A 19002-nucleotide genomic window follows, 5' to 3' on the forward strand; every position below is an offset into this window, starting at 1 on the left:
ACTCCACATACTGTAGCCATATATAGCAAACTATGTTATCAAGAAATACAGTGCATAAAACATCACATTGTTGTAATACCCTCCAGCAGGCAGACCCAGCAGAGGGCACCTTACAGAACAAGCGCTACAAGTGCCACCTGTGTTCTTAACTCTTAAGTACACTGCAGCTGTATACTGTGATATAGCACATAGCATGTACATTGTATTGATGTTGTTATAAACATACCTACTGTACACCCTTCCAGCAGGCAGACCCAGCAGAAGGCACCTTGCAGAACAAGCGTTACAAGTGTCACCTCTGTTCTTAACTGCATATTGTAAACATATAGCCCACACAATGTGACGTTGTAATAAACATGTTTACATGACTGTGATATACATGTATGAACCCCTGCAGCAGACAGACCCAGCTGAAGGCACCTTACAGAACAAGCGCTACAAGTGCCACCTCTGCTCCTACTCCATCGACAAGAAGCAGAGGCTGGACCGTCACGTGGAGAAGCACCTCCGCGGCATCATCCAGACCCCCGGACACGACGGATGCCCCGTAACCATGGCGACCATCCTGGAGCCGGAGGGCGAGGCCCTGGCGACGCTGTCCACGGTGTCGAGCATGCGGAGTCGGGTTTCGATCGGGCGGCGCAACCGGGTGTCGAATAAGGACAAGGGTGCGCGGCAGGAGGTGAAGGAACCGGTTTCAGCCAGTCAGAGCCAGCAGGAGCTCATACAGGTGGGTGAACTTATGCATTTGGGGTATGTTAGCTGCATATAATTGCATGTGATATGATGTATCCCTGTAATATTAGTTATGTTGCTTACCTTACAATGCATTGTGTAATATATAGTGAAGTTATGACGAGAAAATTGTAGCTGCTTTTATTTCTGATTTTCCCTCCTGTAGTAGTAAACTTGCTTAAATGATCTTAGTTAGGCCTTACCCAAACTGGACCTGCATTCTGAACTGACATGTTTCATGTGTCAATTAAACATATTAATATGCTACAGTTAACTCAACATCAACATTGGTTCCCTTCCTAATTGCTGCCTGGTTATCATACTCAAATTGTTGACCAGCTATCTAGTTTTATCCCAGTTTTAACTCATTTTTATTGATAACACATGTCCAGGTTGAGAGTTCTGCATTCACGGCGAGCCCGGACAACGTTACTCATGTGTACATATGTAATATCATAATACTGTTGATACTGTTGTGTCCAGGTGGAGAGTTCTGCGTTCACGGCCAGCCTGGACAGTGTTAATCATGTGTACATAATTGTAATATCATTGCTTATACTGTTGGTACTGTTGTATCCAGGTTGAGAGCTCAGCGTTCACGGCGAGCCCGGACAGTGTTAATCATGTGTACATAATTGTAATATCATTGCTTATACTGTTGATACTGTTGTGTCCAGGTTGAGAGTTCAGCGTTCACGGCGAGCCCGGACAGTGTTAATCATGTGTACATATAGTATGTAATATCATTGCTTATACTGTTGATACTGTTGTGTCCAGGTGGAGAGCTCAGCGTTCACGGCGAGCCCGGACAGTGTTAATCATGTGTACATATGTAATATCATTGCTTATACTGTTGGTACTGTTGTATCCAGGTTGAGAGTTCAGCGTTCACGGCGAGCCCGGACAGTGTTAATCATGTGTACATATGTAATATCATTGCTTATACTGTTGGTACTGTTGTATCCAGGTGGAGAGCTCAGCGTTCACGGCCAGCCTGGACAGTGTTAATCATGTGTACATAATTGTAATATCATTGCTTATACTGTTGGTACTGTTGTATCCAGGTTGAGAGTTCAGCGTTCACGGCGAGCCCGGACAGTGTTAATCATGTGTACATATAGTATGTAATATCATTGCTTATACTGTTGATACTGTTGTGTCCAGGTGGAGAGCTCAGCGTTCACGGCGAGCCCGGACAGTGTTAATCATGTGTACATATGTAATATCATTGCTTATACTGTTGGTACTGTTGTGTCCAGGTGGAGAGCTCAGCGTTCACGGCGAGCCCGGACAGTGTTAATCATGTGTACATATGTAATATCATTGCTTATACTGTTGATGCTGTTGTGTCCAGGTTGAGAGTTCTGCGTTCACGGCCAGCCCGGACAGCGTGACCCCCCGGCGGGAGCTGCTGCAGATGGCCGCGCCACAGAGCATCGACCTCTCCGTGCTCCGTAACGAGGCTCTGCGCACGGAGGTCATGCGGGACCAGGGCTACGTGGAGCGGGAACGCACGCCGCTGCAGATGACCAATCAGGAGCAACTGCAGGTGAGGAAATAGTTACAAATTGTACAAACCTGTGCAGGACAGGTGTAGTTGTCTCTGCATCCTTCGTCATTACTACAGGCTTCACACACTTGAAATGGCATTTTGTGTAGTTGATAACCAAAGGAGTACAGAAGACAACGGAAGGCTCATTCTACTAAAAGGATAAGATACTTGAATTTCTTATGTGAGCAAATAAGGAAAGTTAAAAGTAGGTTCATCATTATAGGGTAATGTTTGTGATAGACATGTATTTCCAGTTTGAATAGCTGCAGTTAAATTGGTTTGATTATAAAGATCTTGATAGTTACACAGACATTTTCTCAAATATTTGTTTGTTTTGATAGTATGTATGCTTTAGAGTGGTGAAACTTTTGATTTCCAAAAGAAAATTTTGACATTAAAACGGAAGAGAAAAGATAGAAACAGGAATAGGAAGCTTGAGTGGAAAACAACTATGTATTACAGGGCCTTTGAAACAAACTCTTTCCTTGTGCTGGTTTAACCACTGTGTCAATTTACTTTTAAGTTAAAAAAATGGAATATTTAGTTTAAAGTTTTGTTTGAAATATCTTCATCTCTTCCCCAGATGACGAGTCGTCAGGAGTACGTCCTCCCCTCCCACACCATGAGTATGACGATGGACCGCAACGTGCAGCTGTCACAGATCCAGGCCCGCGGCCTCCCCAAACCTGGGCCTCGGGTTAGTGCTGTGGACAGGGGGCAGGACATGGACCAACCAGCATTACAGGTACAGTACATAGGTCCTTTTGATACCATAACCCCCTCCAACTACCCCCAACCCCCTCCAACTAACCCCAACTCTGTCCAACTAACCCCAACCCCCTCCCCCAGGCCTGCAGCCTGCCCAAACCCGGGCCTTGTGTCAGCACTGTGGACACTGGACGGACCAGTCTTACAGGTACTGGGGTGCTAACTATAACCCCCTCCAGCTAGCCCTAACCCCCTTTCCTCTCTCCCAGGCCTTTCCCCCTAACCATGACATTTCAGAATGTGTGAGAAAGGAAAAAGTTAGTAAAAGCACTTAACAGCAAGACAGAAACGAGAACGAACTTAAGTCCCGACCAACAAGTAACAAAGGTGTTCAGTGATTCTACTAGACAGTACTAGGCCAGAGTGTTAAGACTTCATTTACTGGCATAATGTCATTTGCCCAATTTACACATTGCCTTAAAGACTTGCAGCCCAACTTGTGTTATATAAAAGAACAAGGAATTTTGCAGCAGATACATAAATTTTGTAATTGAACATTGTACTCTACATAAGTTACAGCCAAGGTAGAGCAGGAAACTAGAGTAGATTGACATACTTTTCCATATCTTACCCGTACTCATCCATATGTTTTGTTCTTCCCCAGACCCTGACGAACATGGAGACGGTGCACATCCCGACGACCAGCCAGGCGCTGGGGCACGACCAGGCGGGAAACCCCATGCAGCAGTACAGCACCATCGACCAGTACTCCATCCCCATGCTCATGGGCTTCATGCCCGCCGTCAGCAACCCGGGAGGGTTCTCACAAACCCCCATGGGCACCCCCGGGTTCCACAATAGGCAGCAGTATTAGGTTTTTGCACATTTCAAACTAGGTGGGTATCTATACTTTATACATGCTTAATGTTGGTATTCAGGTTCCCACAAACCCCCATGGGGACCCCCGGCTTCCACAATAGGCAGCAGTATTAGGTTTTTGCACCTTTCAAACTAGGTGGGTATCTATACTTTATACATGCTTAATGTTGGTATTCAGGTTCCCACAAACCCCCATGGGGACCCCCAGGCTACACAGTAGGCTTCTCACAATCCTCATGGGGACCCCCAGAGTCCACAATAGGCAGCAGTATTAGGTTTATGTCCATGTTTTAGGTGAGTTTATGTTACAGTACAGCACCATAGACCAGTACTCCATCCCCATGCTCATGGGCTTCATGCCCGCCGTCAGCAACCCGGGAGGATTCTCACAAACCCCCATGGGCACCCCCGGGTTCCACAATAGGCAGCAGTATTAGGGTTATTTCAAACCAGGTGGGTATTTTATACTGCATAACCATGTTATGTTGCATTCAGCAACCAGGAGGCTTCTCATAAACCCTTATCGGGTCCCCACAGCCAGGTTTCACAATAGGTAGCAGTATTAGGTATATTTCACTGCATTGGGGTCCGCTGGCTTCGATAACAAGTAGCAGTATTAAGTGTATGTGTTAAGATCAGGAATCAGGACAGTGTTTTCAAGGCCCCACAGTTACAGATGAGAAATAGAGTAGATCAGGCTAGTTATGTATCACACAAATTATGATAAATGGGCCAAAATGTTATCCTTCTTTCATGCCATTTCTCACTGCTCTGTTTGTTCTTTTTTCCACAGGTTGGGATTGATTGGCAAACAGAGGCATTTCTGCGGCATTTCTGCACCTTTTCACAGTGGTTGGAACACCAGAAATGTGCTATGTAAGCTTCGTGAGCCTTGATAGAAAGGTAGCCTTGTTGCATCATCAAGCCTAATGCTTGATTTAATGATAGAGAGGTATAAAAGATGCAGAAAACAGTGAAGAGATTAACACATCGCAGTCAAGTGCTCAAGGATTCGCCAGTCAAGAAAAGCGCATCAAGACATGCACTCGATAGACAAGTGTAGCAGTGTCTGACCAAGTTTAGTCGTCAACTAAACTAGTGTATAGTACTGTAAACATGAGAAATGTGTATGACTTACATGTATTTTATGTTATGTAATGAAAAAAGAAGTTAGAAAAGATCATTGTTCTAGGGGTAAAGGAGATTTGTATGTGCTGAAATCAGTTCATTAATGTACAGTTTCAATGTTAGGTGAATTTGTGAAGATTAGAGGCTTTCGGCCATGTGCAACACCCATGTGTACTTTGGAAAAGCTCATGTGTTGTAAAATGCAAAAGAAACAGAATAATACTGTTGTTGTTTTTGTAGTTTTGTACTTGATATATTTGGTACCATTTAGTAGAAATCTCTTTGTATCAAGTAATTTAGTAGAGTACAGGTAAAAGAATTTGTAGTACATTTTTTCCAAGGGACACTCAACAGTTGTGGGGGGACTCAACAGAGTTTCCCATTTAGGAAACCTGCAAGAAGTAAAAATGTGGGTTACATCGAAGGTTATGGACATAAGAGTGTCAATGGCCAGTCCATGTAGAATTTGTTTTAATTTATATTTACTCCCAATCCAATACGTTTATAGAAACAGTAACGTTAGAACTAACTATGTACATAGTAGTTCATGCAATGTGGCTATGACAAGCTCCGATGGTTGCAATTCAGTGGGCTCAGTGCAGTTCTGTGTAGGAGGCAATAGACCACTATCAGTAACCTTCCGCCATCTTGAATTTCAAGGTCAAAAGTATTATCAGAATTTGGTCTTACGGTTGGATTGGTTTTTCAAACAGAAAAGAATGTGTCTACCATTTTAGATGGTAAAAAGAAAAATTAACACCATTCCTGTTGACTTTCGTTGTAAGAAACACAAATTTGGTGCTTACTGAAGCAGGGAGAAGGTTAAATGATGATGGTGAAATACAATGTGTGGGGCAATCATGAATTTAGCTTTGATGGAGGTCCTTGAAAAGAAAAAAAAGAATGGAGTCAATCATTTCCATAGCTTAATTTACTATGTATTCCTTATTGTATAGAATTAATGCAATATGTAATTTTATTTTAATGTGCAAGCTACGTAAGTTATATTAGAATTAATTGTGTAAAAACAATCATAGTATCTGCTTGGCTAGACCACTGCCTGTAGTTACATATACATGTTATGGTAAACATTATCCTCAGCGTAGGCAGCTTATTGCCTGGCAATATCATATATAAGTTATTGTATATTCTCTCTGTCATGTTGAAACATTTGTCAACAAGTGACCGATTAGAAATAATGAGAATGTGTCTGCATTGTCCCTTTTCTCTGTTTTGCCGTCTGAGCTGGATTCCAGGCTAGCCTTAATACACATACTGTAAATGAAAACCTTTGATAAGCTTCCCTGCTTGACTTGGGGTGAGAGCCACATTTAGACCACACTTCAGGACCCTGCACGTTTTAAATAAAAGTGGGGGTAAACCCAGGCTTGCCCATGGTAACAAGACATGTAACAAAGCTAGTAAAAAACTATTTGTACTTAGATATATTTACAATGTGTAGCTTATGAAAACGTGTAGGCAAACAATTCATTTTGAGTCAGATTATTTATGTATAAATGCGCGATTGGACATCTGATTTCCATTACATTGAATTTGTACATTGGGTGATCTACATAGTGTGAAGTGCATAGTGTCCATATGCTTTTCATTTTAGCCTTACAATGTGCAGACAGACCCTGGCATCAAACGCCTTTTCCAGATTCGGGTCGCTATGTGCAACACTGGAAGAATGTCCTGTCAGTGGAGGGTGTTCTTAAGACAGGTTCGGTGATGAATATGTAGAAAGAGCCAACACTTTTTTTTCTTAACGGCCCTCAGAGTCTAGCCGTGGCGACTAACGAAGGGAGTTTTTGCTTGATATTACATATACTTTCCAAGGGAGTTTTTGCTTGATATTACATATACTTTCCAAGGGAAAGTATATGTAATATCAAGCAAAAACTCCCTTCGTTAGTCGCCACGGCTACTCCCAGTCCAGCCTCCCCTGCCTAACGTGTGAAAATGGCCACGATGTTCTGCAGTCCGTACGTCACCACCATCTGCCCGGCCGGCCCGATCGCCACGCCCGAGGGTTTCCCGAGATCCGAGGCGACGTACCGGACATGCTCTCCCCGGCCGGTCAGCACCTCCACCCGCCGGTTCCCCGAGTCCGCCACGATGATGTTCCCGTGCCAGTCCGTGCAGAGGCCCTCCGGATGGAGGAAGCGTCCTCTGTACTTGTCCAGGAATCCTCCCGACTGGGTTGTACATGTAGACATTGTTTGTGTCGAGGTCTGACACCAGGATGTTCCCCTCCATGTTGGTAGTGACGTACCAGGGGTGCAGCATGCCTTCTTGCCGGCCGAACCTGCGCTCCTGTCCGCCGTCTGGTCCGAACATCAGCACTTCCCCGGTCCGTCCGTCTGTCTCGGTCACCAGGACCTGGTGGCTCTTCGGGTTCACGGCAACCCCTCGCACGAACGCGGTTTGACGTAGAGGAATTGTTGCAAGCGGCAGGCCGTCTCTGTTGTACTTCACCGCAACGCTGTTGGTGCCGTACTTCCCGACTATCCACAGGTTGCCGCCACCGTCGATGGTAACGTCCTCCGGAGCCACCATGTAGCCGCCTGGCGTGGCGGTTGGGAACTGCCGGCGGTGAACGCCTTTCATGTCGTGCACTTGAACTCGCCGGTTGAACATGTCGGCCATGAGTATCTCATTTTCAGCAGACATGGCCACGCCTCGTGGGTTTGCAAACTCCCCTGGCCCGGAGCCTTTCTGACCGAGGAGGATGACCATTGCCATCTCTTCCACGCCCTTAACATCTGCGCCTGTAGTGAGAACAGCACAATGATAATAAGGACACAGAGTGCTAGCCTTTACCAGGCTCCGCGGATGACTGGGAAATATATAGTTGAAATTGGCCAAATAGAATGCATAATATGACAAGGGAAGTCGGCTATGGAGAAAGGGTCAAATAGGCTCCTATTGACCTTCTCTCCATAGCCAACTACCCTTGGCATACGTTTTGCTCTAATTGGCCAATTTCTACTATTTTCCAAGCAATCCGCGGAGCCTGGTAGAGGCTAACTGATTGCAACGTGGTAAATGCAATGCCGTTGTCCTTAAATCTACACAGTATACACGTCAGCGTCCATCCCATGCAGAAACGTGAAAAGATGTTTTTAGGGTTGCTCCAGTCATGGTAATATACTGGAACAAGCTGACGTCTCTCATATCAAATTCTGATTTCTAACACACTGATGTCTTTTTCTATACAAGGTAAGTCACCTCACCACTTACATGTGGTATGTGATAATTTAGAAATGATAAAGTGTAAAAACATTCGAAGTTGTTCTGTATCTGTATCTGTGTTGATACAGATCTGTTTCTGTGAAGTTGTTTTGTGGCATATGAAGATTACTTGCAATTGATGTGCAGTACTTCCTGTGTAATTAGAGAAAGATGCTGTCTCTGGTAAATACTTCTCGGCTACCATTTTATAACTGGCTTTCGGTCACATACCAATGCTCATTTGTTTTAGGTGCATGTGTTGGGTTTCATCTAACACCTTACGCCCTCACGTAATTCAGTACTATTAGCCACTAACTGATTCTCAAAATGTGGAAGGAATTTGTCTCTACCTGCATGGATCCATTCCGTCTGGAACGGTGGTGGCGCTTCCTCTTCAGGCGTTGATGTTGTGCGGTGTAGTGTGACTTGTGCTCGGAGGGAGGTTCTCTTGGTAGTCTCACTTGTCAGGGCAGTGGTCTGTTCAGTGGGTAAGATGGTCACAGGCGTCGAACTCGACCAAGAAGTCGTTAGTATCTATAGAAAGAAATGGGGAAAATGTGTCATTACAGCGGGACACAGCAGTGCTCAGCACTGAAACAATGTCTTTGCAGTGGTAGTCATCGGCGTCTGTGGTCTGAACTGTTTGCTGAAGTTTTCCCTTATTTGTTTGTACATTGAGCAAATAGCAGAAACCACGCTGAACCAAAATGCGGCATCAGGATTGTGAAAGAAGGGGAAAAAAACTGGATGGTTCGTCTGGATTATATAGGGTCATTATATTGCGGACGGTCACTTCATGGTTTGCTCGCTTGCGCTTTTCACTAATTTTGATTTTCACTAATTCTGATTAATGATTAGTTCATTGAGGAAGGCATAACAAAGTAGAGCTGCTATTTCTGGAAGACAACAATGAGAGGAAATACTCCACCCACCTGGTGTGAAGGGTACTGCGTCGTCATGGTGACGGCCCGTTCCTATGACCACCAGCGTTATCAAGGCAACTGTCGCTATGGTTACACAGATCAGCCTTGATGACGACGTCATCCAGCGACATGCAAGATATTTGTTGCCATCTGTGATTGTAGCAATCAATTCACAGAAGAACAGCTTAACAATAGACTCAATAAGAACAAGTGTGTATTATCACATAGACGTATTGGCAAAAGCGGTTGCCTTCTGCAGGAACTTGTTTTAAGAATATGATGCATAAATGTAAATAATTTGTCTGCTGTCATGGCAACGGACCTGAGGAAGGTCAATGTTGGTGAAGTAAACGTCAAGTAAACAAAGTCTGCCGGATTCAAGGGGAATATCTTAGTTTGCTGTCTAAGTTTAGTTAGTTTGTTGATTTTCCTACTAGTATACCATAGATGTATTGATTTATGTCTCATAAAGCTATTCATGCTTTATAGACATCAATGTGGGGTTTAAAATGAATTGATAGAGGAATAATCATGCAAAAAACGTATCTGTTGAGTCTATAGCACCCCAAAACCCTTTTTTTTCTTTCATGCTATGGGCGTTGATTGTCCGCAACAGTGATTACATGTTTCTCTGCAGTTTTAGCGCTTTAAGAGTATCCGTTGAAAACCCAAAATATCGCCAGATTGAGATCTTAAAACCTTAAACTAACCTGCCAGCTGTGGAACACCCTTTTGAGCCGGGGTGTGGTGCTCATTTCCAACAGCATCCCGCTGCAGACTTTCCTCTCCCGGTTGCAGCACAACTGCCACAGCTTCCTCGTACACACCCTCCTGCCGACCTGGAGAACACCCGCTCTCGGGCGTCGCCGGTCCAGGGTTGAAGCGCCGCGGAGGCAACCGAACCGGCTCTGGGACCTCGTCATGATGATGCCTTCCTTGACAATGACGGGACTCCCCTCTACGTTGTCGGTTTTCTATCATTCTAATATTTTCCAATCGATTGAGATCTACTGGTTCAGCTTGATCGTAAACGTTGCTAGTCGCGCGTGGGGTCTTGTTGTCGTCCATACTGCGGACACAATGAGAGTGTTGTAATGCGTTTTGCTGGGTTGACTTCGTTGTAGTAATTGTTTGGCGTCAGCGTCACGTAACAGGTAGGCCTCTTTCATGCTTAGCCAAAAAGAGGCCTACCTTTCATGGTAAGTGGCAAGGGTTCAAAGAAAAGCAACTTCCTGTTCATAACATTTCCGTGGGGGTGCCACTGCCATTTAATATGTAGAAGTCAAAAAGCACAGTTGCATGACCATATTTAGCTGTAGTTTTGTTTGACAACGTTATATAGGAAGGCAATTTTACCGGGAGGTTTAGTGCAGGAGTTACAAGAAATATCGCTTTTATCTTCTTATTTTTATCAGGGGACAAATTTGTGTGAATTAGTGAAAGAGAGGAATGACGTTGATGAGGAAAGCGTTGTAGTTGGTACCTAACTCCTGTGCGAAGCTAAGATATGCAAAAGTTCAATAAGGACAACTTAGTCATTATTCCTTGTTTTAGTCATCATGTTTCTAATAGAATAAACCTCAGCAAACCTCTACAATTTTCGAATAAAAAAAAAGCAAAAGGTAAGCACAATACACATACACACACACTCCAACATATGACACATGTTATCCTCCATGCTTTAAGCAAAGTTACGAATCAGTACGAATAAAAAATATAGACTTCCATATCTTCTAAAACTGGTATAGTACATGTCTGTTTCTAGATTATCATCTTTTAAACTTTGACACTAGTCATTTTCTTCTAAAGTTAAGAACTGTAGATCTGTCATCAGTCGTAATAGTTTGCCATACTCATATACATGTACACGTGCATCCACTTTATACATATGCATGGTGAATATGTTTAGATGGGAAATTTACATGAGATTGAAAATTACCAATGTCTCTGTCGTTTCAAGTTCGTAGTGGTCATTACTACAGCAAACTACAGCTCTGATTTATGGCCAACTGGCAAAATTACCACATAATAGACTCGAGGGTCTGTTACAAGGCAAAGCAATGAAAACATTTTAAAAATTACACATACCAACTAATCGATGAGGCCACCTAAAGCCATGCCAGAACAAAAGCAGTTCGTATGTACGGGTGTCAGATTTGTGCCATCGGAAATCAGCTTGTGTCTTGAAAAGACTGTACAATGCTGTGCCATTCTTAAAACCAACTATCATTAGTCTGGAATCAAATGTACAACTTTCTCGGAGCGCAGTTACTGAAATAAGTTATAATTCTCATAACAACATTTATCTTGAAGAGAATTTGCAACTCACTTGGTACACTGGCAAATCATTTAACAATTTTGTCTGTACACAACGGAAGCAACATTTCAGCACATTCAAAATTCATCCATCAAGAAGGCAAAAGGCTCCTAGTTACTTATAAATCATTGTAGTATTTTCACACTTCTTTCTCTGTATTTGATACGGACTATACACAGTTGCTGGTTGGACAGAGTGATTCAAACGTTGTCAACGAATCTTTACTTTATGATGTTTGATAAAGGACCAAAACCAGACTAGTCATCTGAAGAGTCCGATGAGTCTGAAGAATCTGAAACGAGAAAATTTTGACAATGATTGCATTAGAACCTTTTTTCAGACAATGCAAGCATGTTTAGAAGCATATATGAAAACCAATCAACCCAACCTGCCCAAAAGTAATGTGTTTTTGGGTCACAGATAAAAGTGTTTCGCCGGCATTAGGAAGTGGCGATGGACGTACCTTCCAGCCTCTCCGCAAGATGCCTTTGGCCTATTTTGATGAGAGCCTTCTTCAGGACCTGAAGAGTTGCAGCTTCTCCATCCCTGTCTCTCCACTTCCTCAGCATCTCCCTGCATCTCCTTTCGTTACATTTCCTCTTTCCCTCTATCCCGTCTATCTGGTTCTCGGTGAATTTCAGCTTGCGGGCCAAGTTGTCCCAATCGGAACTGACTCTATCAACAACTTTGTCGAAATAGTTGTACACGTCAACTAAAAACAAAAAGGTGAAAATCATCAGACAGCTAAGAGTTAACAGCTGATTTACGTACGTACCCGTTTTAACTTCATGACGGGGGAAACGGAACGTGTTCTCTTCATATACATATTTCGTAATTCCCACAATCTTTTACCTAGCCATAAGAAGACAATTTAGACACCTATCTTCTCATTGAGGAATCAAAAGATCACAGATGGAGATAGTTTCGCTACGCCTGATTTGGTTCATGCCAGGTTATAGCAAATTTCATGTCCCATGTACTTTCATTGGCTTGATGTCGTTTTAGCCAATAGTTGGGATCTTGCCGCATACCAAAGTGCAATTTCACATAATCACTATTGCCCCACCAGCTTATTGCATTGATAGCTATTCTGGCGTGATTGACTTGATGCGTTACGCTCATTGATCAGCTGCCAAGTTTGCAGCTACACTAGCAGACTATGAAAATGAGTTACCTGTAGTCATTGAATTGCTAGAGATATTACTACTGTTTTTTTTATTGTTTTAGATGGAACATAGCCGTTGCATGATGCTTATTTTCTTATCATGAAAATAATTACATACCTTGCTTGGTCCGCTTTGCTGGACGAGTGTCGCTGACCTGGCTTCCATGCCTTTTGGTTTTCTTCTTCCCACCTGTATCATTTAAGATGATAAGTCTAAGTAGGTATATTTCCCATTTCAGGTGTTAGGATAGGGTCACACTAGCATTTAATGTAGCTTCCCCCTTTCTCAATATGCCATCTGAAGTTCAATGCAGATGACATGTCACCAATGACAGTTCTCAGATCGGTTGGAGAGGTGCCTGTGTTGTACCACAGCTTCATGACATCCAGCATGCCAAATTGATATTGTTTTTTTTTCATTCTGACCTCCACTGCCTCCATGTAGTTTTATGACTTAACGTAAGTATGTTAAAACCACCTTATCCTGAGGGTCGGGTGACTTGTTGAAAATCTAACGGAGGGATTACAGTTCCTTTTTCCTATCTTCAAGATGTTCGTAAAGACGATCATCTCCACATTTGCATAATTATATCATTACAAGAGGTTACGAGCCACTCACCTGATGTAGATGGTTCGTTAAGACTAGTCCGGTGAGCTGCCATGTCTGTATCTAGAGAAAGAGAATAAATGAAAATTCAATAGTTTACTCCTGCTAAGACGAAAAATCTTTCTAACAATCGTGCCTACTATTACAGACGCTCATCTTGTTGTTGTTGAATTATCTCGCATTCATTATCTACAACCAGAACGACAGGAAGAAATTAGCCATTAAGATTTTCATCTTCATCTCCAGGTAGTTAGATACTCCTCTTAATGTTGACCCTCATATAAACCTGTCAGGGTCAAAGTTAAGAGGGGTATCTAACTACTTCTATCTGCAGAAGAAAGGAACACCACGCCATATTCACGTCTTCAGCCTTCACCTTTAAAGGACTACTACCCTGCCATAAAATCCGTACTGCTCACGCAATCATGCATGTGTAAGTTAAGTTTTTTTTTCCTGTTTTTTTTTCAAACCTAGTACAGGCATCAACATGGTACCTACCTTGCAGAGCGCGCAGGTAGACATGGGCTGAATTTATCCGTCGGATGGCGTCACTCACTGGTTGACCTGCTTCTGACAGAAGGGTGAAATGAACGGTTCCTTCAAACTTTCCCTTTCTTATCTCCGGATCTCGCAACTTCAGCCTGACTGAGAATCGATTGCAGTTCGCCGGGGGGAAGACGAACTGAATGCCGGGAGGCGCTGGGATGTCACGTGGGTCTCCAACGACGTCCTCTTCCTCGCCAAACCGTGCACGGATTGTCTCCTTTGGGTGCATGATGATCTCTTGTCGGAACGGCGGCGGTGTCTGAAGATTAGCTGCTTCAAAATACTCAGAGACTTTCTTGCCCTTCTCGATGCACAGCATGTGAATGCGCTTGTCATCTGTCGTTGCCTCGTCGGGATTGATGATGAGGTGCACCTTGTCTTCACTGTGCTTTGTCACAATGACTTCAATATCTTCTGTTGCCTCCTGATTGGCTTCCTCATCCTGCTTCTCTGTACTGGTATCAGCAGAGGTGGAGGCTTCTCCGGCGCTGTCTTTTTTCTTGGCACCAACAACGCTAAAGCATATAACAGACTTTAATATATTATCCAATCAATGATGAATTATTCGCGGCCTCTTTTGAAGACAAATAAGTGTATTTCAGTAGAATTATTTTCATTCTTTTTCTAACAACCTGCTTGTTTTACCTGCAAAAGTGACTCGTTCTGAACATGACTGTGTCTTCGGTCTCCTGAATCCCGGTTCTCAATGTCGACCACTTGCGGCCAGTAGACCTGTTCATCAGGATGGTTCTGCCCAGGTCGCAGGCACTTTTCCATGTCCAAGGCAGGGTGACAGTGACAGGCGTTAGGAAGTCTTCCTCCGTGTCTTGGTGCACAGTCAGTACCGGTGTCACAGCCGAGAAACTGTTTGTCATTGCCCCGTCAATGGGCAGCATGTCAACCTATCAAATTAAGGGGAAATACAAGTACAGCCATTTTTAAACATCGTATTAATCAATTTCATGTAACACACAGTAAACAGGACTGTCGGCACTACAGTTACACAATTCAAGCGGAAACAAAGACAAACTTACTTCCAAAGCCAGGGATCTTTCAGTCTTGACGCATCCTTTCGGAAACGTGATAGTGACACCATCCTCCTCCAGCGTGCAGCCTTCTGCTGTGATCTTGCATGTGTACAGCACAATGGACGATGACGCCTGTAGAAAGAACATTCTGTCAGTCATCTTGTCTGGAAACTAGCTAGAGTTACATGTCATAAATTGTGATGTAGCAGATATCATTACGGAGTTCTTTAACGCACCTTTCTGAGGACATCTGCAGAAACGAGGCTGATTTTGGTACTGGACAGTGGTTCCTCGGTCACCAGTACTTCGGTTGATAGCATCTCCAACATCCCAGCACAGCGCCTGCCGAGTACCTCTAGCAAACGATCCCTGGTCCCTTCTGGGTACGCAAAGACCGGAAATACCAGGTTCCTGTTCTGCACGCAGAACTCGTACCCGAGCGCGGACCAGTGTCTGTTGTGGAGAGCCTGCGGTGTGATGATTGGCACCACCATCCTGACGTTTCGTCTGAGAAGATGATTCAGGAGTTTGTCAGTGATGACATCTCCTGGTTTGATGACGTCGTCGGAAACTGTCACACCGTACCTGCTAGACGCTCGGACTGCCTGTCTCAATAGTGGCTGAACGAGCTTGTCACTGTAGTCTCCGACGTGAAGGACAACAACTTCGTCCCCTAGAAAAAGTCAGGCATAAATAAGAGTGAAACATCAATATAACAATACAGAGCATCATCAAGCGTCATAAGTCAAAAGTTTCGAACTAAACCAAAGAAGATAGGTTTAAAGTAATTCACCTCTCTCTTCTCGGGGAAACATAGGTGCTCTCTCTGGTAGGCAAACCTCCACAGACGCGCCCAGCAGGCGACGACACATGTCCCCTTCACGGTCGACAGTAGCAACTAACTCTTTGAACCTGCTGACGAATGTGAGCTCGTGTCTGATCCGATCACACTCTGCCAGACTCAGCCCCCCGCAAGTCTCCATACAGTCCAGGACAGGACCGATCGTGTGGACTGGACTTATGTCAGCAGGGCTCAGGGTGGGCTCTATCATCACTGGTCCGTCACCACCTGAGTTCTCTACATGTGGGGAATATTTCCATCAGTAACGATTTAAAATAATGCATTTTTTTAAAAGAAGACAAGGTAAACAAAATCAGACAAGAACATGACTTTACCTGCACGAGAGGTTCTCTTATCCCTTATCCAGACATCGATAAAGTCCTCTGGAAAACTGAGATTCAAACTATCAGTTAGTAACCCTTGACAAAAATACAATGTTTGAGAAATACAAGAAAAGCGAACACCAGGAACCCTCTTATGTATTTCCATGTCACAAAGTTGCAAGAAAATTACGGACCAATCAGATAAAAGGGCTTAATTTACCAATTAAAAATAAAATGAAAGCATAATTGGCCTCACCGACTGGATCCCGTTGCAGTTTCTTGCCCGATACCAGAGAGTGGATGGAATTCAGGTGTAGCAGCTCCTTCATCTGACTCCTCCCCAAAGCACCAGTCATACTGAATGGAAGAAATCCACTTCTCCTTGATCTCGAAGAGACAACTGCTAAGGAACCTTCTAACGGGAAGGCCCTGTGTGAACACTGCCTCGTCTTCAGCTACGGTCGACAGGAGCTCCACCTTCAGGTAGTGCCTCACTTTGGTTATCACGAACTGTTGCTTCACATCGTCGGTAGGAAAGCGGCCACAGCCGGCGAACACACGGGACTCTTCAAGGCCGAACCTGCGCACACAGATCGCCTGGAGACGGTAGAACATGCCGCTGGGGAGGAACATGTTGTCGAACACGACATACAGAGGATACTGGCATCTCCTCATGTGCACAGGATACAAGATGTTGTCGTCCGGCTTTGCGGCCAGAAGAGATGGAACGAAGTAGATTTCTTCCTTCTCGGACTCGTCTGCTGTGTCATCAAACCCACCAATCGGCGTAGCGTTGCAGAGGAGGTAGTACTTCTCCATCAGTCGCTTCAGGAAGGACTTGTTCCGGATTAAGAACGGTTTCTCCCTCTTCTGGTCTGCTTTGGTCCAGATGATTGCCAGCAGCCTGTCACTGAGGATGCCTTCGTTCTCCAGCCTCTCCCACATCTTGGCAACCTTTGGATCTGTGCTCCTGTCTTGTTGGTACTCAGGGACGGTAATGATGGTCTTGAAGACGTCAATCATCACCTGGGGTCGGAGGGCCACGTGATCGCGGAGGACGGGTTCGTTGATGAAGATGATGTCACCAAGGTCGTGCAGGAAGGTCAGGATGTCGGGAACATGGCTGTCGTCTGCGATGCCCACGTCATCACTCCGGGCCAGATCAACGACATCTTGGAAATGGCAGAATGGGTCGTCTTCTTTCCTTCTGTCCATCAGTTTGGACTTCAGATGGAGCCAGGTCATCGGCACCTCCTGGCCCATGTACCACTGGTCCTTCGCCACCTCACGGAGGTATCCTCGAAGCTCCTCAATGTCGCTGTCGTCCTCGTTGAAGTTTTCAACGACAAATATCTTTGGCAAAACGTGCTTCCCGGCCGCCTTACCACTGATGTGGTCAAGTACGTCTTTCTTGTACGCCTCAATGTCCGACTGAAATCAAGGGCCAATATTCATCTGATGAATACCTAAAAGCAATATCTACTTGAGAAATCAAAAGTCCGATCCTTTCAGCCATGCTAACTGCAAGCTCCAGGGCAAACCTAAGCTTAACCCCTATAATCGTACACCTTTTACATCTTCTTAAGGAAATTCAATGATTGTACATACCTCGTTGACCATGTCCCTGTGTGTGAGGACCAGGACGACAGGTGTCAGCTTCCGTCCGTGCACCAGGGTGTGTGTGTGGATAGAGTTCAGCCAGTGGTCTAAGTAATCTGTACAGTTAGAAACGTTCCATTGTATTTAGTGTGAAATAAATCTGTAATACCATTTTAGCCTTCAATCCCTTAAATCACCACTGAATTCTACAGTAAAAAAACGGTACGTACCTCGTCCAGTGACGAGATTGTCCGCTGACGCCTTGTAGTCCAGTTTAGGTACAGGGTCGGACAGCTTCTGCAGCAGAGACATGACCAGGATGTAGATCCCGCGGTACGTGAAGAAGCACTGGTGCGAGCCGTAGTACGTGGCCTGGCCGCCGAAGTCCCAGAGGGAGAGACGCGGGTGCTCGGCAGTTCCAAGCTGTTCCTCTGTCACGTCACCCTGTAGTCGCTCTTTGGCTTTCGTTATTACATCATCAGGAATGTCTTGTGTTTGTTGTGACGTAGTCGCTTTTAATTTTTCTCCTCTCCCTGCAACGGAAACTTTAAAGGTTTGAAATATGTGTAGAATTTCCGCATACCTAAGTATCAACGTCAACTGCGCATCGTTACATTTCCCCAAAGAAAAGATTGTAGCTCCAGAAATGTGCAAAACACATGACATATATTGTAGATAAGACCTATCGTGCTTCCGTATTTACCGGTGCCACAAATGTGTATTTCTATTTCTCATGTGTTACGTAAGTAATGTTTGTATTTATGTCCAATGATGTATATGCATTGCATTTTTATATGGATGAACTCAGATCCTGAATGGATTCAACACTAATTATAAATTCACAACCTACGGCAGTACCTATTCAAATGTTTGATTCTACTTGACATCATATGAACGTACCTGAAGTGTCATCAGTTACACTTTTCCGTCTTCGTGACTCTGGCCATTTAGGCGGTGTCTGCTTTCTTGTTTTCATTTTCGTTGTTTGCCGCGTTTCCATGGAGTGTTTCGAAGATGATGATATTTTGATACCCCCTGGCTTGCCTGTAGGCAACGAACTGAATCAGCCAATTGTGCATCTGATTTCAACTTTAAAAAACATAACACCTAAGCAAAGCTTAGTTAATGACATAACAGGTTCCTTTGGGGCGACGTTTCCTTGGCTGTGTATTTCCAAATGGTTGTAAGGTGGTCAAAACACAAAATCCTTCTGTTGGCATCTTGTTTTTCAGAAATCATTGACAGATTTGCTTAGAATGAATCATGCAAAGTCAATGTCATGGGGTACTAGCCTTTGGATGTTTTGTGGTCAAGTCGCAAAAGAGATGATCCTTGATGATACAGTTCATATATTCCAAATCATTTAAGTAAATACATAGAGACATGAACTGTCGTTTTATGTACTTATCATGTACAT

The 19002-nt window shown here is 44.1% G+C and overlaps 3 protein-coding genes across 3 annotated transcripts; 1 reads left to right on the forward strand and 2 right to left on the reverse strand.

The window, feature by feature from the left end:
• Positions 1-379: 379 nt before the first annotated feature.
• LOC136421009 (uncharacterized) lies at positions 380-4314 on the forward strand. Its single transcript, XM_066408156.1, has 4 exons — positions 380-730; positions 2090-2284; positions 2871-3032; positions 3660-4314. The coding sequence occupies exons 1-4, from the start codon at positions 380-382 to the stop codon at positions 3867-3869; spliced, it is 918 nt and encodes a 305-aa protein (XP_066264253.1). The 3' UTR covers positions 3870-4314.
• Positions 4315-6913: 2599 nt separating this feature from the next.
• On the reverse strand, positions 6914-8957 carry LOC136421010 (tripartite motif-containing protein 2-like). The gene is made up of 2 exons (XM_066408157.1): positions 8587-8957; positions 6914-7773 (listed from the first exon to the last, which is right to left on the reverse strand). Exon 2 carries the CDS (start codon positions 7745-7747, stop codon positions 6914-6916), a length of 834 nt encoding a protein of 277 aa, XP_066264254.1. The 5' UTR covers positions 7748-7773; positions 8587-8957.
• A 2776-nt stretch (positions 8958-11733) lies between these two features.
• Positions 11734-18614, reverse strand: LOC136421011 (uncharacterized). The gene is made up of 14 exons (XM_066408158.1): positions 18486-18614; positions 17816-18118; positions 17595-17701; positions 16243-17417; positions 15999-16054; positions 15616-15900; positions 15059-15495; positions 14829-14954; positions 14440-14696; positions 13747-14309; positions 13261-13311; positions 12760-12831; positions 11940-12188; positions 11734-11768 (listed from the first exon to the last, which is right to left on the reverse strand). Exons 1-14 carry the CDS (start codon positions 18583-18585, stop codon positions 11734-11736), a joined length of 3816 nt encoding a protein of 1271 aa, XP_066264255.1. The 5' UTR covers positions 18586-18614.
• Positions 18615-19002: the final 388 nt, after the last annotated feature.

This window comes from Branchiostoma lanceolatum, chromosome 15 (assembly GCF_035083965.1).
Source record: "Branchiostoma lanceolatum isolate klBraLanc5 chromosome 15, klBraLanc5.hap2, whole genome shotgun sequence".
NCBI lineage: Eukaryota > Metazoa > Chordata > Leptocardii > Amphioxiformes > Branchiostomatidae > Branchiostoma > Branchiostoma lanceolatum.